A 23,362-nucleotide genomic window follows, 5' to 3' on the forward strand; every position below is an offset into this window, starting at 1 on the left:
CTGAACCATGGCGTCATCCGGTCTCGGGAGAGGTTCCATCCTCCTCGCCTTCTGCTTGCTTCTGGTGCTTCTGCCAGGTCGCGCCGCTGCCTTTGGCGCCGGCAATATCCCCTCTATTGCCCAGGTAGGTTTTGACACCTTGGACACATCGTCCAATGTTCCACCGTTTCGTAAACTAATGCATTGCGATCTACGTCTAGGTCGAGGGTCACAATTGGCGTCATGGAGGTGCGCACCTTTGTTTTCGCTCTGCTTACCCCTACAGCTGACTGACATGTTTGCGCACAGATATCGAGGACATGCTCAAGACCATTGCTTTCTTGCATGGCAAGAAATGGACCTCCATGTTGGTATCCCGAGTCTACTTTGGCAACTGGCTTCGAGACTATTCCCAAGCCGTCGACGTGGGCAGCTTGAAGGGAGTCAACGCTCCCACCATCAGAATCCTGGTAAGCCCTTGTCGCGACGAAGGTATCGGCGTGTATCCTTTGTACTGACTCTCTCCGACAGGTATGGGTACTCTCCTTCATGGCCTTTGGCTATGCGACGGAGGAATTCGAGGTCACCGAGGAGCGCCTTGGCGTCTACCGCCCAGAGGAACACATCGACAACCCCCTGGGCTACGCTGACGGCATGGACGCGCGCAAGTTCGACCCTCGCCTGCGCGGTCCCGTTGACCCGGTCGAGACACAGATAGATCCCCGCACTGGCATGAAGAACTACATTGCCAATGAGTCTGGCGGTTGGGCGACCAGTGCTGGCTACTTGCGCTTCAGTTTCGCCCGCAGCATCCATTTCGGCCGGGTTTATACCAGCGGCTCGCGGGGTTCAGGAAAAGAAGCTGATCTCTGCGAGGCACTGCGCTGTCTTGGACAGGCTCTCCATTGTATGGAGGACTTCAGCGCGCACAGCAACTACTGCGAGCTTGCGCTTCGAGAGCTGGGCTACCACGACGTCTACCCTCACTGCGGTACTCAAACTGAAATCAACCTGAATGGCCGCCGTGTCTACCCTATCGTAACGGGTACCTTCGGTGCTGTGGACTTCTTGCACTCTGTTCTCGGAGAAGCTACGGACCACTTCACGCAATCTGAGGTAGACGAAATGAATGTCGCCCTGAAGAATGCCGAGGGTATGTCTGCGAACATCACTGGTGGCGGCACTGGATCTCGTGGCTTCTTGGGGATTGGGTCCTCGAAGCCGAACGACTTCATCTCCCTCGTCGGCCAGCTTCCTGGTATTGGTGGAGATTTGGCAAGCCAGGCTCGTGATTTGCAGGCCCAGTCCAGTGCACAGGAGCAGCAAAACACTCGGTCTGGAGGCGACCTCAGCCGTGGTGACTTAAGCCGCGAGAGTTCCAATCAGGTACCTGGTATGAGCACCAATTTCGACCCTGTCGAGACCGCGCGCAAGATCTATCCGATTCTTCAGTTCCGCGACAAGATTGTCAAGTCCATCAGCAACCTCATCTCCAAGATCCCGGGTCTGGAGAAACTTTTGGATCACATCAGTGAGACGCTGACCGCCTTTATCCTTGGGTTGCTGGCGCCGTTTGTGAGACCCATCATTACACAGGTCTCCAAGGTTCTGAAGGATGGTTCATCTACTGTCATCGACGCAAGCTCGAACTCTCAGCTGGAGCCCTGGAAGAATCCCAACTGCTCTGATCCTACTCACTCCATGCTCTCAAAGGACCATTTCACCAACATCCTGAACTCATGCGCCGGCAGGGTTGCTGCGACTATTCTGCAATATGTCGTCCCGTAAGTAGACACTGTCTATGGTCAGGTAATTTGAACGTAGCTAACGTGAAGATAGGCGAATTCTGTATGCCTGGGAAAATCCGGGTGTTCCTGTTGATGAGGTTGTTAATGACGTCCTCCGGGCTTTCCACCACCCAGCAGCTCGCGATGAGAGAGTCCAAATCCAGAGGGATATGTTCGAGACGGTGCGAAAGTGGGCAAATGAGAGCACCCTCAAGCACGAATTGTCCCACCTGCTCTCGTCCGAGTCTGTCAAGGCTGGCAAGAACCATATCTTGACCGGTGGCGATGGCACGAAGAGCGTTGGAGGTCATACACACTCCCATGGAGCCTTCGACAGCTTTGGAGAGCTGGGACACGGCAAGGTGCAAGGTTCCCTTTGGAACCAGATTCGCACTAGAGATCTCAGCTCCATGGAAGGTGATGACAGGAAGCCCTTGTCAAGCTCTCCCCTCCCTTCATCTCAGCAAGACTATGGATACCACCAGAGCGGCGGTGACACCAGTCACCACTACTCAGCCTCTCAGTCTCAGGGACAGGCTTCTGGCTACTACGGTGGCGGTCATTCCGAACCCCAAGGCTACGGTCAGCAGCAGCAGCAGCACCAGCCGCCTCCGGGCCAGTGGGGTCCCCCTCAACCTCCGCAGGGCTATGGCGGACCGGGCTACGGTGGTCCTCCAGCTGGATACGGCGGACCTGGGTACGGGGGACCCGGCTACGGTGGACCGCCGCAACCTCAATACCCTCCTCACCATGGAGGTCCACCCCCACCGCATCACCAGCAGGGTGGCGGCGGCTGGAGCCAGTACCCGGGCCAACACCGCTACTAGATCATTTTGTGCGGTGCGGAAATGGGAAGGTGTGAACAATTTAAGGATCGGGTTGCGGATTACGGACTGGAGTCTTGGGGAACACGGAAATGGATGGGAGTGAAAGGGGCGGGGCACGCAATCCACGTATGGCTGATGAGAATGATTCCCTGGAGCTGTGCTAAACGGCACACAAAGTATGAATTGCAATATTTTTTTCCTGTGCTTGATGTTCGTATTTTTTGACTTGTACGTTATGATTTATCTCATCCCTCTTGAATAACCAACCCTTCCTGCCAATGCCCACATGTGGCAGACTAGCCGATGAAAGCCCATTCCTAGATGCCCAACTCCTGAAGATGTGATAACGATGGTGAATAATGCTTCATGATTTTGAAGAAGACATGCATGGTGAATATCTCGCAGTGGTTGAAAGTATTACTGCTTGCCGCGCCGGGGATCCAGCGCCTCTGCCCTCCTCTTGTCACGGATCTCCTTGGTGCCGAGACTACCGACCCCGCCCTCCGACCTTCGCTCCCAGCCGCCGAGTCTAACTACCAGACAGGTGGCGTTGTCGCCGTCGTGGGAGACCTCGGTGGCATAGTTGACGACATCCTTGGCACCCTCTTCGGGCGTCCTGGCCTCCTTGATCACGTCGACAATCTCCTGATCGCTGAGTGTGCCTGAGATGCCGTCGCTCATGAGCACTAGGAAGGAATACTGCGCTGGACCAATCTCGACGCGGGTTATTTCTGGCTCGGCCGACACGCCGATGCGTTTGCTTCGCATGTCGCCGAATGCGCGGCTATTGGCCAACCCTGCAATCCGGTCCTCCCCGAAGCTGTCTGCCGAGACCATTGAACCGGCCGGCGCATAGCGGCGGAGACGACGGCTTTCCGTGGGAGTGGTTGGGTGATGATCTGACGTCAGGGGCTGTGCGAGGCCGGTAGTCGTTGTGCAAAGAAGTATACGGGTGTCACCCACGTGAGCGACAATCAGGGTAGACTGCGCGTTAGGATGCCAGAATGGTGCTGGAGTAGGCGTCGAAATGAGAGCGACGGATGCCGTCGATCCGCCCTTGAAGCGAGCCGGGCCACCGATGCCGTGGCCTGATGGTGGTTTGTGTGGAACCCCAAGGATCTCGTCGTTATTGACGGGGCGATCGTTTGCTTGAGGGTCGTCGGGATCCGGTTTGCGTGCCTGGGCAGAGATGAAATCCAAGTCTGCTCTGAGGAAGGCGTACATGAGGACGGACTCGACCGTCACCCCAGGCTCGTCGGCGTCGTTCATCTTCTCTTCTGATAAATGGAAGTACTCGGGGTTGAAGCGCCGAAAGTATCCTCCGACAGTCTGACGATACTCTTCCACAAGATCCTGTGCCAACTTGATAGCCTTCGGGATATCTTCTACTTTGGCTGAGACTGGTTTGGCCCCTTTCATGGGCTCCTCTCTTTCCGGATTCGTCAAGACGCCATGCTTGTCTTCCTCGGGAACACGTATGTCGTCCTTGACATCTTCTTCTGTCTTCATAAAAAGCTCCTCATTCGGGTCTTCCTCCTTGCGACCCGTCTCTGGTGCCGGGCTCTTTGCCAGGCTACTCTGAAGGCCGAACTCGGCAGAGGATTGCTCAATGTAGCCATGCAGCTCATCACGTAAGAACTCGGCGCACTGAGATCCGCCGTGTCCGTCGAATATACCAAAGTAGAAGACCTGAGGATCACCAAGTGCGCTGTCGGCCGATGTCGCCTCGTTTGGTTTCTGGATCGGTCGCCTCTGAAGACTGATAGGGGCCCTTTTGGCAAAAGCCGGCATGTTGATTGTGCCGGCTTGGTTGGTGTCCTCATTGTACCCCCGTTGACCCCTCGAAGAGAAAACGCCAAAGTGATGCTTAGCTCTCTTGAGCGGGATCCGGACCACTGTAAGATCTCGGCTTGGCATACTGAGTGCTGCGGCTACTGGAGATGACCCCGGCGTTACTTTGTGGGGGGTCGAAGCATCGCGGGGCAGCTTGTGACCGGGGCCGGATGACGTTCGGGAGTCGGGGTGCAGAGAAGATGATGGGAGATGGGTGACGAAGTAGTTATGGAAGAGTCGCCGGCTTGTCGAGATCGATAGTCTGTCAGTCTTCAGTATGCTTCCTTGTTCGTAACCGAGTGACGTGCGGGTCCGAATCGAAAGCCGTCGAGGGGTTGGCTCTTGGGTAGTGTAGCATCGTCGGGGCGGGTGCCTGGGGAGTGCGGAAGAGGTGGGCTTGTCGGTGGAAGTTCCAATGCCGGTATCCAGGGAGGAATTCACACATCGCACAGCTGGTGGCGAGAGGATCCGCGCCGTCTCATGATACGGCGGTATTCGTCGCGTTGCGAGACAGCGTGTTAAAGCTGGCATTGTTCCGAAAGGGCGGGAGTCTGTTGGCGAGGAAGAGAGTGTCACCGGCACTGCAGCAGCTCAAGTAGGACGACCTTCAAGCTTGCGAAAGCCATGAGCTAGCTCGTCAAGCTTGAACGGCGGCCTAGGGAACGTGGAGCGGGATTCTGGGTGGGCGAGCTTTGGTCGATGGCGCGAACGAGGGGAAGGCTTGTCAGCTGTTGCGTCGGCGACGGCGAGGCATTGGCGTTGGCAATGGCAATGGACTACCACCGAGCTGGGTATCGTGCGTGGCCCCGGGAAAGTGTCGAAAGGGCGGGAGGGACAGATGGGTCGCAGAGTTTGCTTGACAGCTTTTGTGTTTGTTTCTACGATTGACTGCTTGGTCTTGACACTGTGAGATTGGAGGATTGGGTTTGGCCAAGGCACACTGTCGGCCTCGGTTGGATCATGGATGGACCCAGCGACGTAATAAGACGGACCTGGAAAGGAAGGACGGGACGGGGACATGCTGAACCTGGAGGTACCTTCTCCGTGCTCTGCCAGCTGCTTGCCTTAGCTGCAGCTAATCCCGCAGGCTACCCTTGGATTCGGTTAGGAAGAACGGGCCTACCGTACCGTATCCCAGGACCTAGGTAAGGGAGGTGCTGTGTATCCGTAGGTAGGTAGGTACCTGCCGAAGCTGTTCTAGGTGGTGTAAGCAGTGCCTGGATAAGTCACACATACCTTACCTACCAACCGACAGCTGCCACGGGCGTTCGGCTGGGATAATCTTATCTAATCAGCACCCGGGATACACCGTGTAAATGCTCAGATTCGTGGTTAAAGAAACACAGTAGACCCACTGCGGTGGCATCGGGCAGGCAGAAGGGGCCTTTGTCTCTTGGAGAGGCGAAGGACATGAGTGTCACTGACACGGCCTTATTAATGACATTTTTTGCATACTCCTACGCATCCAATCTCAAGACGGCTGCCTGACTGACATAACATTTTTCTGGAGCCGTGCGATGGCCAAGTATAGCATCGACATACATGTCAGTCCCTGAGTCGCGGCAGAGATTCCCCTCCCAAGTTGTGCTGTCTTACGATGGGAGACTCGGCAGCAGTTCAGGATGACACATCGGATATGTCCTCGGGCGCCTCTCCCCCCGTTGTGCTCATATCCGACGATGGGGACATTATTCTAAACGTTACATTCGAGACGTCCAGAGAAACGATTGCTGTGGCTCGCAGGACTTGGCAAGCCGCCAGTAAGAAGATTGGCGCACCACGGATGCCCCAACCCAACCTGAGCCCCAACATCCAAGTCGCCTACCGAGTCAAGCTTTCCGTATTGAGAAAGCACTCTCGGTACTTTGAGAATCTTCTTGGCAACAAACAGTTTGCCGAGGCGAGTAACGTCGAGGAAACCCTCGCTCGCCTGACCGCGGACAAGCTCAAGCTGGCGGAAGTAGATGCCGGAGACTTACCCTGGATCACAATCGTCGATGACGATGAGGCAACCCGATCCATCGGCCGCGAAAAGGTCTTTGAGGACTTGATGAGGATCATGCATGGGAAGCAGATACAATCCAACTCTGTCAACATGCTTCATGTGACTACTCTAGCCATTCTGGCCGATCGATTTGACTGCCGATCCTTGGTCTCAAGATACCTTAGTATCGAGCTCAAGTTCAAGTGGCCCTTGACAAATGCCAAACCGGTGCGGGCGGGCACTCAGAAGAAAAGCCTAGACACGGAGAATGTGCTCAGGCAGAAGATCCTGGTCGCTTGGCTGCTGGAGCAGCCGCCCAGACTGCATAACTACACACGAGAATTGATTCTCCGTGGCTCTGTCCGATGGAGCGAATTGTCACTCGATGAAAATCCACGTACTGAGCTTTGGTGGAGTCTGCCGGATGGCTTGGAGAGTGAGCTGTTTGGCCCTGGTTTCAATAACTGACATTTGCTGACTTGGGATCAGGGGAATTACAGTTCCGGCGGGAGTGTGTTTTGAATACCATTGCTTCAGTCCATCGCCATTTCCTTGCCCTCTACTCGTCTCGTGAGAGACAATGTAAGCTTGGTTACGACTCGAGCTCCGCTTGTGACTCGTTCCAGCTGGGCCAGATGCTCAAGTTCTTTACGGCCAAGGAGCTGATTGGTATTGTTGACTTTGGACCCAGCTCCTACGACAATATTCCAGATTCCTCGGTCATTGATATCGAAGACATACTGGCAATCCTGAAGCAAGTGCCAAGCTATCAGATTGACAAGCACCACACCAATTGCGGTATTCGAGCACGCCTCGACTCGATTGTGGAGTACATCAGATCGATGATGTCGTCCAACGTCTTGTCTATTGCCCAGGCCGAGTGGAAGAACAACCAGGCAACGGCAACATGGGTCCCGGCAGAAGACGGGTCGAAAGTGGACAGAGAAGAGAAGAAGTTTGAGTTCACTAGGAGCTTGGCAGGCGATCAACGACTCCGGTACGAGGGCAACATGTATGCTGATAAGATGGCGCGCAGACTATTCACCGCCGATAGATGGGATTGGACGCCAGAATATTGATCGAACAGAGGCACAAAACTGACAACACCCGGGAAGGGTGCAGGACCAGTTGATATTGAATAGAGACGTTTTCCCTCTTCGCTTCAGTATTGTAATCGATCCTGGCAACGCCAAGTTTGATTCTCATTAGTTGTGTTCTTGAGGTGTCATGGATGGATGACAATCACATGTAGTCTTTAATTCTAGACGAACACACAGAGAGGCTTTCGTAAATGCTTTGGCTAGATTTACAACCCAATGTTTAGCCCAATTTATCCTATAAAGTTGGCCACCCTTGTGACCTCATTATCATACAGACAGCTTTCATATTACGTTGTCCACAAGCATAGGTACCCTTTTTCAGACGTGATCGTCCATAGATTCGAGGGTTCAATAACGACACTCAGATGCCTACCAATCACGACGAAGCGGTCACTGTCTTCGTGGTCGCTGCCCCCTTATCCTTCTCAGATGTGCTCGCCTGCTCGCTTCCGCTACGGTCATCGGAAAGACGCCTGTCGGCTTCCCGTGGGACCTTTGCCTTCATGAAAGGCCAGTGCCCCTTGGTCTCGTGGAATCTCATGAGGAGGAAGCAGCCGATGACGAAGATCCAGTAGACATTGTATGAGATCACGGAGCCGTACGTTGCCGAGTTTGTCCATCCGAGGACGGCATTAAAGATACCCCATCCGCCGCCACCGTTGAGATCTGGGCTGCAGCACTTTCGAGAGGTCAGTACTGGGACGTCAGTCAAGAAACGAAAATAGACTTACGTTTACGTGCCACACGCTCTTGTCAATGTCATACGAACCCGGTCCATTCCCAAGCTCTGCAGCGTCACCGCCGACAACCTTGTTCCATTCTTGCTGCTCAAAGTCACCTACTGCCCTGGAAAAGAGACCAGCGGCAACGAGGTACAAGAGACACGTGGAGATGACAAGGAACACTTGCAGCTTGGCCGTGGATCCTCCCCTTCGCCAAAGTCAGCATGCAGTTCGACCTCGTCAAGAGTCATACAACTTACTTGTAAAGGAGGTAGCCGACAAAGGCGCCTACAATCAACCCGACGATGGCGGGCAGCGGCACAGCAGACGCGGGCGCAGAGAAGGAGACGCCAGCGACGAAAACAATTGCCTCGATGCCTTCACGAAGCACGGTGATGAAGGGCAGGATGAACATGGCGTACTTTTCGGCGAAGCGCTTGAACCAGCCCCGGCTCGCACCAGTCTTGACGGGAGACTCCATTGCCTTTGCCAACTTGACGCGCCACTTCTCCTGCATTTTACCAATGCGAAGTAGAGCAGCACCCATGATGGTGATAATGACGGCGGCGAGTAGAGAAAAGGCACCTTCGTAGTAGAGCTCGTGGGCCTCCCAACTGTTTCGGCCGACCTTGTAGAAGACGGCGATGACGACAGCTGCGGCGACCAAGCATATCAAGAAACCGATACCTGTACCGAGCCATACCTATTGGGAGAACGCATCAGCAACGGTTCTCGGTTCACGAGTGTCTCGATTGTCGTTACCTGTCTGCGCAAGGCCTTGTACACGGCTACATCTCTGTTGGGTCCATCAAGAGTCTGCTTGAGGAAAGCCAGCAAAACCGACACGATGATGACGGTTTCGAGAGACTCTCGAAAGACGACCAGGAATACTGGTACGGAAAACACGTCGACGGTCATTTTTGGCACCTGTGAGAAGGGCGTATGTCGTTTGTCTTGGTCACTGATTCCGAGCAACGAAGAAGGAAGAAAGAGGAAAACAGACTTTTGTCTGACAAGCGTGGAGAGGGGAGACGGGCAACACAGGCACAGATTAATCTGATAAAATCAAATCAGATAATCGCTGGGACTAGCCGACGAGGGTGCCGGTACTGGTTGGTCTTGTGGCAACGGATACGAAGAGCCGAAAGGCGGAACGCTAGCCCAAATTTGCCCAAGGCCAGTAAGAGAGGACAGGCATATCTTGATAATCAGCCGACCTTTTCTTCTATGGTAGCAATCAATCATTGACTTATGGAAAGGGCGGAACATCTGCTCTGGACCGACTGTAGTCCGAAGGGAAGGTTGAGGCGAGGGCGACAAGGCGAGGAGGGGAGGTGGGACGAAGGTGGTGCAAGCTCCAAAACCCGGTTCCAGGCGTAGGGCCAATTAGACCAGCGCCGAGGTCTCATTGTTGCATGCAGACCGGACCATTCTCCTTTACGACAAGCTTTGCTAGTTGGTTTTAGTACATTTTGGAAGGGGAGCTTCCTGTTTCTCGTTTCGTGTTACGGTGTTGGGGATAAAGCATGCATGGGAGAGAGAGCTGCATCCCTGGGACTGGCTCGCGTTGCTTAGCGCGGATTGATGGGGAAGGGGGCCTCAAACGGGCAAGGATACTTGAGGCACTTATGCGCTCGCGATATCGCTCGATCCTTGAGAGTTTGACGGGCGGGAAAGGCTGGTGGGTGAGTTGCTGTGATCTGATGGTCGAGATGTAAGAAGGAAAGGCCCGTGATTCTGACGATCGACATGAGATGACACAGATTGACTTGCCTCTAGCCTAGCATTATTTCTATCTTTGACAAGAAGGACAACGGAATGGACTGTCGCTGAGACGCCCAATTGTCGATCTTCAGCCATATGTCGGCAACGTACAACGCCGTTGACTGGTGCTACGCCAGACAAACAATGTGGCGGATGCTGGAGGTGTCTTGATGTGGGATGCCGGCGGCAAGCCAGAGATGGGCTCAAAGATGTGCTAGACTGCCACTGCTAGGTGACCATTGAGCCGGCTGGTTCCCGTGGCGGGACTCATTACTCGTGACAATATCACTGACAATGTACAGCTTGGAATTAGTTGGCCTCGACAGCGATGGCGGATTTCCATCAACAGCATTGCGATCGCCGCCAAAAAAAGTCTGATAGGCTGAGGGATTTGGAACCAGCTTTCATGAAATTTGAATGGGCACATGGGACAGATTGACCTAAAGGTATCTTGTCACTTCCAGCCAAGGGTTGGCAATCATGATAAGTTGAATGACTCTGAATGAACCCTCAGCCAACGGGATTCCATATACTCCGTAACTCTGCACCTGGTCTTCTGCTCTCGAGGACCCCCTTCGACACCTTCGTGTATTGGTTCATCCTGAGTTTCTATGACAGATCTCGCTGTTCAGCTCGCTCGAGAATCCCAGCAAGGCCGAAAAGCAATTTCCACACTTTCAGCATTGACGGAAACCGACGGAATGGGACGAGGTACGTAGTAGAATAGTCGAGAGACCCTCTTTCTCGACTTCGCATGGAGTCATGGTCTCTTCTTTGACAGGCCATCTTTGCCCACCTCGCCCACATCGGGGACACCTTCTGGCAGAAGCGAGGCCAGGCGAGACCTGAGTTTGCCTTAGCGCGGGGAGACAAGCTTTTTCTCGGCTGTAGGGGCCCCTGGTCAGTTGATCTCCTTTGCAGGTGAAAAAGGTCCCCTCCCCACCCTTTCTCTTTTGCAAGCTGCAATAGCAACGTGATGGACGAATGATGCTGATTTCCGTGCGAGCCAGTCGTTTTCTCTCGCTAGGTACTACAAGCCATCGCCTCGCGCGCCTCGCGCTATCTATCGACGCCTGAGGTCTTTGGGTCTGAGTGGCTTGTGGTAGTGTAGAAGGCTCAGTGGTCTTTCGAGTAACATCTGATAAGATGATGGCGCGCTAAGGGGGTAGCGTGTGCCCAGCCGCCCCCCTCCGGCCAAGGAGCTGGAACGAAAGGTGTCGAGACCAGTGGAAGATCAGATTGATAAGATGTCTTGGGCAAAGTGCCAAAAGCCGCGAAAAGAAGCGACAAGGGGAGGAGGGGGTGGAAACTCGAAGAGCGCCATCCCAGCCAGGGTGGCAAGCATTGGTCCTCCTCGCCAGAAGTTGCCGTTTCCTTGAAGCGAATTGAGAGGAGAGCCAGCCAGACAGACAGACGGACCTGACCCAAATCGAACGGAAGTTTTGTAGAGGGCCCGTTTCCCTTTCTTTCGAACGATGTGAATTCTTTTTGCTTCCGATCTGTCCCCGGATCAATCTTTCTGAAGGGATACACAAGAAGCCGCTCGTGTCACTGCGAGACTTGTCATTCTCCGCCGCCTTGCTCCTGGCGAATTCCTTTCTCCCCCGCGCACCACGGGATAGCAAAGACCGAAGCAGAGGAACAGAAGAAGAAAAAACGTAAACATGACAGGCACAGCAGGCCTCTTGGCCCTCCTCTCCGCCATCGCGCAGACGGCCTGCGCTGCCACAGTCACGTATGACTTCAACATCGGCTGGGTGACGGCAAACCCAGATGGTGCCTTCGACCGTCTGACAATTGGTATCAATGGCCAATGGCCGATTCCTCGCATCGATGCCAATGTCGGAGACAATGTTATCATCAATGCTCATAACCAGCTAGGGAATCAGTCGACCTCCCTTCACTTCCACGGCCTCTACATGAACGGCACAACCCATATGGACGGACCGGCTCAAGTCAGCCAGTGCGCCATCCCGCCGGGGTCGTCTTTCACGTACAACTTCACTGTAAGCAGTACTTTTTTTTTTGAGAGGGTTGATGAGAGAGACTTGCTGACAGTCGAGTGTAGATCAACCAGCCGGGAACATACTGGTACCACTCCCATACTCAGTCGCAATATCCCGACGGCCTGCGACAAGTATTCGTCATTCACGACCCAAGCTCGCCCTTCAAGGACCAATACGATGAAGAAGTTGTTGTATCTCTGTCCGATTGGTACCATGACCAGATGGCCGACCTCATTCCTCCCTTCATGAGCAAGGGCAACCCAACGGGTGCAGAGCCCGTCCCGCAAGCCGCTCTCATGAACGACACGCAGAACCTCAAGGTCCCGGTGCAGCCCGGCAAGACATATCTCTTCAGACTGGTCAATGTGGCTGCCTTTGCTGGGCAATACGTCTGGATCGAGGGCCATAACATTTCTATTGTTGAGGTCGACGGCGTCTACACGGAGCCCGCGGAGGCGAGCATGATCTATATTTCTGCTGCTCAGCGGTACAGCTTCCTCGTGACGACCCGAAATGATACCTCGTCCAACTTTGCGATTGTGGGAAGCATGGACACTGTAAGTTATGGCCCAGCCCCAAACCGTATCTCTCGCACACAAAGCTCACCAAATAGTCACTCTTCGATACCCTCCCGGATGACCTCAACTACAACGTCACCGGCTGGCTCGTCTACGATGACTCGAAACCTACAGACCCTGCAGCGACGCTCGACGCTTTCAACCCCTTTGATGACATGACCCTCGTCCCTTACGACAAGCAACCCCTCCTCCCGGAGCCCTCTCAGACTGTTGAGCTCGATGTCATCATGGACAACCTTGGCGACGGTGCAAACTACGCCTTTTTCAACAACATCACCTACAAGGCTCCCAAGGTACCCACTCTCTACACCGTCCTCTCCGCTGGTGACGCCGCGACAAATGCAGAGGTATACGGCACATACACCCACCCTTTTGTGCTCGAGCGCAACGAGGTCGTCCAGATCGTTGTCAACAACCTCGACCCGGGCCGTCACCCCTTCCACTTGCACGGCCACAACTTCCAGGCGTTGTACCGCGCCGCCGAAGACGGTGGCACGTTCGCTGATGCTAATGTTACCGAGGCGGATTTCCCTGCTACGCCGATGCGTCGTGATACCCTCGTTGTTTGGCCGAATGGAAACATTGTTTTGCGATTCAGAGCAAACAATCCTGGTGAGTTGGTCTACACAGTCCAACATGTGAATGTGTCCCATGTTGAGATTGAACCATCGCGTTTTCTAACAGTCCTGAACTCCAGGCGTCTGGCTATTCCATTGCCACATCGAGTGGCACGTAACCTCTGGCCTGATGGCAACCTTTGTCGAGGCACCGCTGGATCTCCAAAAGAACCTCACAATCCCTCAGAACCACTTGGACGTCTGCACAGCAGGCAGCGTGCCGACGATCGGCAACGCCGCAGCTAACACCAGGGACTACCTGGATCTGAGCGGACAAAACACACCGCCATCGCGTCTTCCGGACGGGTGAGTCACCTTGACACTTCAACGCTGTAATACACCATGGATATACTGACGGGAAGCTTAAAACATTAGCTTCACCTCGAGAGGAATTGTCGCCCTCGTCTTCAGCTGTATCACCGGCATCCTCGGCGTTTTGACTGTGGCGTGGTACGGTCTCGCAAAGACGCCAGACGGCCCCTCCGAGTCCGGGTACAGGGTGCCGGCGCCGGGCGTGACCGCGGGGGTGGACCACACCGCCGGAAATCATCAAAAGGAACCAATCATGGTTGGAGCCGGACCCGGCGGGTCTGGTGTAAGTCATGCTTGACGGTGAAATGGTCTGATAGTTGTGCAGTGAGCACCATACTGTTATTGAATGGATGAGCGCAGGTGCAGTTCGGCCAAGCAAGCCATTCTGCCCAGGCCGGGAGGTCATGGTGGCTCATCCACGTAGCAGGATGGTGTAGCACTGTAGCGTAATCTTTCCTTTGACGAAATACTTCGTGACGACATTTGTAAGAGTTTGGGGCCCCGATTTCATGAATAGATGAAACATCAATTAGTCTAATGTGTGGAAGAAATTGAATAATGAAGACAACAAACTCCAGACTCCTGAATCTGACGTTCGGCCAAGACTCTCGTTTCCTTCTTCTCCTACGTGGTTGTCCTCGGCGTTCCTAGCCGGACATGTGTGAATGCACCTGGTGCCATTAGAGTTCCATACCAAAGGAATTTGCTCCTCGCCGTGCTCCTATTTTCTAGAGACTACACGGTCTTTTACTCGAGCTCCTCAATTCTCTCTTTTCCCAGCACCGTCGCCAGTCGCCGGTGACGTGGCCATTTTGGTACGTCGACACGGATCCGTTGATGGTGCAGCTGCCTTCTCCTGCCATCTTATCACGGAGAAGGCGCGCTCTGGAACGCAAGCTCCCTCGTAAGCAGATTGACGTCAAAAGCAGCGTCCGTTGGTGCGAACGCACTTGTCGCCACTTGCTTCCTGACTTAGGTGCTCTTGGTCTGCTTCCTGGGCAAGCCCTGCGCCTTCCTCATGGCGAGGTCGCCCTCAGCGAGCCATTTGCTCGCCTTGACGATTTGCACAATGTTGATGAACTGCTTCATAGCCATAACGGGGAAGCTGATGGCAGTAAGGACCCACGGCCAGAAGGAATCCATCTTGTTCGCGCGCGCAAGCTCGAGAGCTGCCGCGCTGTAGGGATTCGGGAAGATCTGGCTAAGCAGCGACGTATTGACCTGCGCGCCGGCCTGAATCTGCATTGCCTCTGAGTTGGAGACGGAGTTGAGGAGAGAGGGCGACAGAAGCGGCGAGGAGAAGGACAAGAGGTAGAGGGCGATGAAGAATAGTTCGTTCAGGGCGCAGAAGACGAAGAGAACAGTCTACAGGGCATCAGGTCAGCTCAAAAGTCGGGTTCACTGCGCTTGAAAGTGTAACGGACCTTATTGGTGTAGTACAAGTGCAAGATCCAGCTGCGGCTCTCGTCGACATTCTTGTGGCTGCTTTCGGAGCCCGCCATGGTGAGAGTGGTGTACATGTGGATGTAGTGGCTCGAGAAGTCAAGTGAGAGGAGCATCTGGAAGACGATGGTCCAGCGGGGGAACGCGCAGGACAGGAACACCAGCAGGCACGAGGTTGTGCATCTGTCCGTGACCATGTCCAGGACGGCGCCGAAGCGCGTGGACTGCTCAAAGGCACGAGCGGCGTATCCATCGAGAGCATCCAGGAGACAGGAGACGCTGTACAGCAAGGAGCAGGTTCGTGGGTGGAGGGGCATGTAGTAGAGGGAGGCGATGGCGAGCACGATGCGCGAGTAGCCTGAGACGGGACACTTGTTAGCTGTTTGCTAGCATGCCTACAGCTTGCCAGACAGACGAACCGATGATGTTGGGCCAGAACAGGAAAATGTTCTCCTTAGGGCCATCTTCCGAAGCTTCCGTCACTGACGTTCCGTTGCCATTGCCATTCATCGCGACCTGGTCGGCTGGTCCGGTGGTTGTAACTTTGGATGATTCCGCAGCGGCGGCTTGGGCGGCTTGACGCCTCGTTTGTCGGACCGACATGGTGATGGGTGTCTGGAGGCTGTAGCTCAGTAGATGGAAGAGGTTGATCGGTCGAAGAATGGGGCGCGAAGAGCTTTTAAACGGCGTGGATGAGGCGACCGAGGCAGCCGGCGTTCCAGTGGAGGTTACACGGTAGATCGATAAGTGGCTCCTAGTGACAGGATTCGTCGCCCAAGACAAGGGATGGAGATGGGTGCAGAATTGCCAGCCAGCCTTGCGGAGATGAGCTATCGAAGAGGAAATCAGTGGACGCAAGAGATGTCGGATCGGATTGACGGACAGAAGCGAAACGTGTAGGATGATTTGGTGGAGGAGGAGGAGGAGGAGGTGGAAGAGAAAGGAGTGTTCGAGATGCAGCAGGCGCAGTGAAATGATACAGATAGCAGACGCCTGTGCTGATGTGGGATGGGACGGTACGTTCGGAGTGGTGGGTTGAAATTGCTCAAGGGCCTCTGGTGCCAGCTTACTGCGTTTTCTCAGCTTGAGCCTTGAGCAAGCTTAGCCGGTGTCAAGTCGACCCAAGGTTCCCAAAGTGACAGATTGCGGCACGCTATCGTTGCTTGGCTTCTCCTTTCTCTTCCATTCTGATCTCACAGAATAAGTTTCCACCCACTATTCATTCGTACACTACATGCACTACCTACGTAGTACGGAGTACAGAATCCATGTGTACGCGTAAGGCAAGGTATCCCTTCCCCTGGATTTCTATGGCGAGGTACCTACTTCATGAAGCGGGTCTTCTGCCCTGCCGACCCCATGCTCGCCCGACCTTACCTACCTTACGTAGGAAGCAACCACTGTTTGGCCAGTCTTACGTATCTTGCAGGTGTTCCGGATCGGCAGTGGGCACACTCTCTCGACTCCAGTTGCCATTTTCGCTAAGTTGCCTCTCAACAAGGGTTTGAAGGCGGAGACAAACGCTGCACTCCTCGAGGTCCCTGTGTTACCTTACTGCGTTGGCACGTTGGTAAAGACCGTAAGGCGCGCTGCTATTCGTAGGTTTCAAGTATCCGCAGCCTCTGGCAGGTTCGACCTACCCAAAATGACCCAGCTACCTAAGGTAAGGTGTTAGCGGCCTTTTGAATCTAGCAGTGATAAGAAGATACAGGATAAGAGAGAGATAAGGCAAGGTAAGACACCTCGAGGTGGTTGATGGGCAGGCTGATGCGCCATCTCGCTTCCTAATTTCGCTTTCGTTCATATCATCACCAAGAAGAGATCAAACTGCACAAACGAGCATGCACTATCTACTTCACGTTATAATCATTACTCGAACATCTTCCCTCTTGAGAGCGATGAATGATAGCACTAGGTAGATGTCAGTTATGTGGCAGTTGACTCCAGCCTACCCATCCGTTGGAGCCTGAGATTCGCACTAGGATCCAAGGCATGATAAGAGAAAGATACCTTACATGGAACCTTGGAACGTTAGCACGGCTCTTATCGATGTAGGCAACTGCAGAACACCATGCCCTTTTACACGACTCATCCAAGCGTGTGTTGGGCATTCTAGATTTTCTCATCTTCCCCATGTCTTTCAAGCATCCCTAGGCCAGAACGGGATTGTAGGAACTATGAGAACAGGCATCGAAATCTCATATCCCTCATCAATGTTCCTTCACATCAACAATCTAATGATGACGACAACGACGATGGCAGTGACGAGACAACCCCAGACCTTCCATATGCGCCCGCAAAATGCAAGAGCAAAAGTCGCTTGTGAAGCGCACCTGCCTTGCTGTAAGATAACACCAAGGTACCAGGCAGGCAGGCACCTGCATGTCTCGGATCTTCCTATCTCAACTATATGTCGTGCGCCTGAGATGACCTGGTGCTTCTGAACCAATGCTGGCTTGCTAACTTCACGACTTGGCCCGTGTCCATACTTGTCTCAGGCCTATTTTCTCTCTCGCCCTCTCTCTCTTGCGATGATCAGTCTTGCACCACCCCGCCATTGTTATCTTCTTTCGAAGAGCACCCCACAGTCGTACCGCCCAAGGATTCTACCCCACCAAGAATAAATCTTCAAGAATCAAGATACAGTTGCTGGCAGTAAGCCATACAAGTCATCACCCACGTATGCATTTGCTGAAACAACTACTCAACATGTCTGCCGCTGCTGAAGTATCGCTAGCTCTCGAATTTTGCACTGCCTTCGATTCCGCTTTGGCTCCATATGGTCTGATGGACAGGCCACAAATCGATCATGCTGTCCGAGCCGTTGGCTGGGCTCGTGAGCCTTGGCTGTCAGTTTCAGTCCGAGTGCACGCACGGAACGAACTGTATAGTACCGGGTCTTTTACTAGTACCCTAGACCAGAGTCTTGAAAACATAGTTTCATAGACTAACATCCTCGCCGGGAGGTTGCCGATCGCGGGGACCTGAATATGTCGCGCCCTCGGGTGACAAGTTGATGGAGTTCGTCTGCGGAATAGTCTCGGCAACAGATAGGTTGTTTGGCGGGAGGTCCTTATTAATGGAGCAGGTCGGGGATTTGCCAAGGCCGTTCCCGAGAGCTTGGACGTCTTGCAGGCATTTTCGAAAGCCAGCTTTGCCACAACCTATTGATTTCTATCTACGGATACTGCGCAGGTCTGCACGTGTTTGACAGTGTGACAGACTGGCCATGAGTCGGCGTTTCTGCGCTACCATCGGCAGAAGCCGTTGGGCTAAGTTTGAAAAGGGAACGAGGCCAGGTGCCGGGGGCAAAGGTAGGGTCAATGTGATATGTCAAGTAGTGGTTGATTCTTCTAGGTAATGTAGGCAGAAGCCCCTAATGTGGGCAGAAGCCCCTATGTACAGTTATAGCTAGTCGCTACTAGTTATAGCACATAGCCTATGGCTATATAGTATAGCAACCTACCCCCTAATTAAAATTTTACAACGTCCTCGTCGCTTATATTCCCTAATTATTTCCTCTAAATATAACGCTATCGTAATATAATACTATCGTAATCGTCATAAATATATTACTTAAAATGTTCTATAGTAGTCGTAATTATTATACTTAATAATATAATACTTCGGTAATAAGTTATTAAGTTATTTCTATAGTTTAGCGTCGAGATTGCAGAGCACCCTTTTATAAATTATCTTTTACTCGTCGTTAGGAATCGTTATATCGGTCATTTTTATTATATAGTCTACTTCTTTTTACTATCCTCTTTTTTATATTTCTTATTAAAAAAGAATTATCCTTACCTTATTATTTATCGTCGTCTTAATAATAATCTTCTATATAAACTTATAGAATTCTTTATCGTTATCTTAGACTAGGGTCGTATTATATTATAAAATTATATCCCTAGGCTTCTCCTTTTCGATTAGTAATTACTCCGATTATTCTAAAGGTAGGTATTAAGGCCTAGGAGTTATATTAATAGTTCGAGGTACTAGCCTCTATCGTCCGTAAGTAGTAAGAAGCGTATTTAGTATATTATCGTATCTAGGCTCTATAGAATTATAAACGGTAAGGTATTTTAATAGCTTAATTTAGTTAGAATAGTCGCGCTAACTTTTTAATAAGCTAAGGCTATATAAATATATTACTATTACGATTTCTTTAGCCGTTACTTCCTTTTTAATAGTCTTATACAAAGCTCTATATATAGGATATAATAATAAGTTACCTTTTTTCTAGCTATTTATAGGCATTTAGTAAAGAGTTATTATAACCGAAATTTTATTAAACTCTGAGAAGATAATATTATCTAAGTCGTTATTAAAGAATACTATAGTATAGTATAAGCTATTATAATTCTTTTTATATAGCCGACCTCGTTATACTAACTTAGGAGTTAGGTAGTATTACTTAGGCGTTATCTTATTTAAAATAAATATACTTAGATTAATTCTAATTAGTCGTACTAGGGGATCGTTAAGAGTCGGCTTTAGGGGTATAGGTATTTTTTTTAGTAGATCGTCCTAAAGAGGATTCTTTTATAAAGTCGCTACTTTTAGCTTCTTATTACCCGTATTCTTTATTCCTCTAGTCTTACGTTTTTTTCCTATTAATAGCTTCTTATTAAATAAAACGCTGTCGTCGGATTCTCTCTTATTAAACTCCTCGTCACTAGTCCCCTTTTCGATTTCTAAGAGATCGTCGTCGTTATTTAATAATAACTTTATATTATTAGCTTTCTTACTCTCGACTTCTAACTCTATAAATAATAAGTCGTCGTTAATTATAATCGGGGTTTAAGCTATTATTTTTTTTAGTTAAAATAGTAGCTTCTCGTTTATTTAATCTTAGATTTTCTAAGTAGTATTATTTAGTATCGTAAATAGTTAAGTATTAGATATTCTAAGTCTCTCGGGAGGTAGGTTTATAATAAATAAGTTATATATACTAAATAAACTAGCGAATCCCCTATGTCTAGTTTCGAGTCTAGGGTCCTTTTTACTTACCGAGTCGTCGTCCTCGTTTCCCGCTTTAAGTAATCCGTCGTTTTTATTCTTAATAACTAGCGGGTATTATAGTAACTTAGAAGCGTTCGTGCGATTAATATTAGGGGTTATTAAATTATTAGGATTATTAATAAACGTTTAATTAGTACCTTTTTTGTCGTATACCTAACTAGTTAAGTTAGTAAGGCTATTATTAGTCTTACTTAGTTACGCTATCTTAGTATAAGTATATAGAGGGGAAGAAAAAGGTATAGTTAAAGTGGGCGGAGATAAGGTTTAAATAGCTAGCTATAGGTAATATAGAGTCGAAATCGAATAGTAGGTTCGATTTTCGGCTTTGGGCAGGTACTTAAAATTAGGAATAGTTAATACTATCCTCTATTATAAAAAGGAATTATTATTTAGCTAAATTAAATATTCTTCCTCTTATAGTAATAGATACCTCGTTACGATAATTTTATAAAGAAGTTCTAGCCACTATTTATATTATTTACCTAGTCCCTCTAGTTATAATAAGAACTATAGTCTATTCCTATTTTATTAGATATTAATAATTTTCTTTAGCAAATTAGCGAGTAAAATTACTATTAGTATTAGTAATACTCGTCCGTAAATATCGAGTAATAGTACTAATTCTAAGTAATTAACTAAGATTACGTCGTATATCTTTACGTATTAAAGTAAGTCGAGCCTATATACGAGTCGTCCGACCCGTTCGAGGATTATAAAAGGCCTAGTATATTATTATAAGTATTTCTTTCTTAGCGTAGTTAATTATAATATATTATAACCGCGGTATAGTCTTAGTATAATACGTTATTTAACCTCGAAAAATTTAGTAAGGCGCTTTTAGTCGTAGTATAATTTTGTTCGGACAGCTACGATAATAATAGTATCGTATACCTTAAGTCGTATTTCTAGTCTAGTCGGCAGTTTATTTATTATATCTACGACTACGTTAATAATATTATTAGGAGTAAATCCTAAAATAATTTCGTTAGGTAACTTAGTTATTGCCACTAATTTGCTATTATTAATCTCGAATTATAGTTAGGGAATGCTATCGGGCTATTAGTCTAGGGATTTTAATAATATAAAGTATATTCGTAGCGCTAACTTAACTATAAGGTTTATCTATTTACTCTAGCCGTTAGTCTAGGGATAGTAGGTTACTAAGTATAATAGTTTACTACCGTACTTATTTTATATATGTTTTTATATTATAAAAAGGAATTTAAGGTCTCTATTACTTAGGATTACCTTCGGTAGTCCCTAGTTATAGCGCTATAAGAAGTCTATTAGTAACGTCGCCCATTCCTTTATTATTATCGTTTTATATCTAGGTATTAGACTAATCTATTTAAATATCTTATCGGTTATTAATAAGATATAGTTATATCCTTTTCCCGAGGTCGGCAGTCTTAGAATAAAATTAATAGTAATTATATAATAGGGATATAGTAACGGTATAATAGGTTATATATTACTATATAGTCGGTATGTTTTAAGTTTTATTATTAAGTACGTTAAGTAACCCTAGATATAACGCTTTAAATTTCGTATAAGTCGTAATATATAATATCCGGATAGTATCGTAGCTATCATATCGTAGCCTATATAGTTTCCTCCGTAGGCCGTTTCGAAAATATCGGCATAATATATTTAAGGGATATATAATTAGTTATATATACTATATATTACCTTTTATAGTAGTCCCCTACGTAAAAGAAATAGTAATTCGGCGCGGTTCTCTTTAAATAGTATTATATTATTACGAACTATCTTAATAATAGATTTAAAAACTAGGTCTATATCGTAGCCTTATTAAATTTTTTTCTTAAAACTCGGTGCTATTTCGAAAAGAATTATACTAATACTATCCTACGTCGCTAGCGGTATAATATCGTCTTCTAGTTACTAATCGTTAGTCGTACGTATCGGTAGTAGACTAATTTATATAGTATAAGTATCGTTAGTTAGGAAAACTAATTATACTTATATCTATATCGCTTAATCGTTTAGTACGTCGTTTAGTAAAACGTCTAAGCTACTATTTATCGGATTTAGCTCGTCGTATCCCGGGTCGGCTAGTAGTCTAAATAGCGCGTCCGGTATAATATATTCCTTACTTAGCTTATATATAACCTAAATATTAAATTAGCTAGCGTACTCTATCGCCTTAATTAGTTTCTTATTATTAGCACTATTCGCCGTAGTATTAGCGATATCTGTTACGAAGGTAACTTTGTTTACCTTATTATTCGCCTTATTATCAATATTACGTAAGCAAACTATATACCATATTAATCTACGATTTCTGTAGATTATTATAGGTATTGATTATGTAAGCAATACTGCTTATATAAGCTTACGTGAGCAGTGGAAAGTACTGGAAGATAACTGAATAATCTGGAATTTACTCGAGGCGGAATTACGTACTACGATTACGCATTCACTTACGTATATGCTTATTAATTATATCATAATTAATAAGCAATGGAATATTCTAGTAGGAGGTTTTTATGCCTATATGTAGGCGTGTATTTGCCTACCTAGACCTTTCGTTAAGCAAGCAACTTCTCATATAGTAATTCAACTATATTACTCTCTTTATTACAAAAACCTCTTTTATATACGCTTATTTCCCCTATATTCATATATTCTTGCTTCTATATGAATATTCACTTTTCATATTCTATATAAGAATATCCCGCATTACCTCGTTAAAGCTATACGTGCTAGAGGTTATGAGCCCAGTTATTATATAACTGAGGTTTTATTTACTTAAGTGAATATTATTCACTTATCCGAGCTCTTCTATTTTTATTTACCTATATCATACCTATTATCATTTAGGTATATGCCTTTATCCGGTATATGCATATTCATATATTGAGATATCTTACTCCGCCCAAAATCACTTTTTCGAATTCGAAAATTCGAAATCGACCTTTATATTTAATAAAGGATTTATATATATAAAAAGGCAGACGAAGTGTAAGTCCTTTTTATACTATATACTTACTTTTATTAAATATCTATTTATAAGAAAAAGAAGTCAAAATAGACTTTTTCTTATATATATTTTTAGACTTAAAATAAGTCTATTTTCAAGCTTAAAAACAAGCTTGAATTCTAAGCTTAAAGTAAGCTTATTTATACTAGGAACAATACTAGTATATATTTATATTATATATATTCTAAAATATATATAATGGCGGATATTATCAAGGCAATTACAGGCTGCCTTATGCCTGAAAATCAACGCCTAAAAGGTAGTCAAAATTGGACTACTTGGCTTTCTACTCTTCATATTTATCTTCGACTTTTGAAATTAAATACCTATTTCGAAGTTGAAAACGAATATGAAAATATTACTGAAGAGCAAAAAACCCAATCC

General features: G+C 48.6%; 7 protein-coding genes across 7 annotated transcripts; 3 read left to right on the forward strand and 4 right to left on the reverse strand.

Moving 5' to 3' along the window:
* Window positions 1-7: 7 nt before the first annotated feature.
* On the forward strand, window positions 8-2,593 carry CLUP02_01019 (heterokaryon incompatibility protein Het-C; the record flags this gene model as incomplete). The annotated part of the gene is made up of 5 exons (XM_049280064.1): window positions 8-124; window positions 201-228; window positions 289-449; window positions 511-1,763; window positions 1,819-2,593. The coding sequence occupies 5 exons, from the start codon at window positions 8-10 to the stop codon at window positions 2,591-2,593; spliced, it is 2,334 nt and encodes a 777-aa protein (XP_049136021.1).
* Window positions 2,594-3,010: 417 nt separating this feature from the next.
* On the reverse strand, window positions 3,011-4,957 carry CLUP02_01020 (protein phosphatase 2C; the record flags this gene model as incomplete). The annotated part of the gene is made up of 1 exon (XM_049280065.1): window positions 3,011-4,957. One exon carries the CDS (start codon window positions 4,955-4,957, stop codon window positions 3,011-3,013), a length of 1,947 nt encoding a protein of 648 aa, XP_049136022.1.
* Window positions 4,958-5,017: 60 nt separating this feature from the next.
* On the reverse strand, window positions 5,018-5,970 carry CLUP02_01021 (uncharacterized protein; the record flags this gene model as incomplete). The annotated part of the gene is made up of 5 exons (XM_049280066.1): window positions 5,018-5,330; window positions 5,419-5,495; window positions 5,555-5,623; window positions 5,725-5,818; window positions 5,888-5,970. 5 exons carry the CDS (start codon window positions 5,968-5,970, stop codon window positions 5,018-5,020), a joined length of 636 nt encoding a protein of 211 aa, XP_049136023.1.
* A 53-nt stretch (window positions 5,971-6,023) lies between these two features.
* On the forward strand, window positions 6,024-7,489 carry CLUP02_01022 (uncharacterized protein; the record flags this gene model as incomplete). Its single annotated transcript, XM_049280067.1, has 2 exons — window positions 6,024-6,846; window positions 6,900-7,489. 2 exons carry the CDS (start codon window positions 6,024-6,026, stop codon window positions 7,487-7,489), a joined length of 1,413 nt encoding a protein of 470 aa, XP_049136024.1.
* Window positions 7,490-7,886: 397 nt separating this feature from the next.
* CLUP02_01023 (iron permease FTR1 family protein) lies at window positions 7,887-9,150 on the reverse strand (the record flags this gene model as incomplete). Its single annotated transcript, XM_049280068.1, has 4 exons — window positions 7,887-8,189; window positions 8,242-8,440; window positions 8,493-8,935; window positions 8,995-9,150. The coding sequence occupies 4 exons, from the start codon at window positions 9,148-9,150 to the stop codon at window positions 7,887-7,889; spliced, it is 1,101 nt and encodes a 366-aa protein (XP_049136025.1).
* Window positions 9,151-11,660: 2,510 nt separating this feature from the next.
* On the forward strand, window positions 11,661-13,959 carry CLUP02_01024 (multicopper oxidase; the record flags this gene model as incomplete). The annotated part of the gene is made up of 6 exons (XM_049280069.1): window positions 11,661-12,002; window positions 12,107-12,559; window positions 12,616-13,192; window positions 13,278-13,503; window positions 13,573-13,792; window positions 13,870-13,959. 6 exons carry the CDS (start codon window positions 11,661-11,663, stop codon window positions 13,957-13,959), a joined length of 1,908 nt encoding a protein of 635 aa, XP_049136026.1.
* A 522-nt stretch (window positions 13,960-14,481) lies between these two features.
* On the reverse strand, window positions 14,482-15,555 carry CLUP02_01025 (CDP-alcohol phosphatidyltransferase; the record flags this gene model as incomplete). The annotated part of the gene is made up of 3 exons (XM_049280070.1): window positions 14,482-14,874; window positions 14,934-15,310; window positions 15,372-15,555. The coding sequence occupies 3 exons, from the start codon at window positions 15,553-15,555 to the stop codon at window positions 14,482-14,484; spliced, it is 954 nt and encodes a 317-aa protein (XP_049136027.1).
* Window positions 15,556-23,362: the final 7,807 nt, after the last annotated feature.

This window comes from Colletotrichum lupini, chromosome 1 (assembly GCF_023278565.1).
Source record: "Colletotrichum lupini chromosome 1, complete sequence".
Taxonomy (NCBI): Eukaryota; Fungi; Ascomycota; class Sordariomycetes; order Glomerellales; family Glomerellaceae; genus Colletotrichum; species Colletotrichum lupini.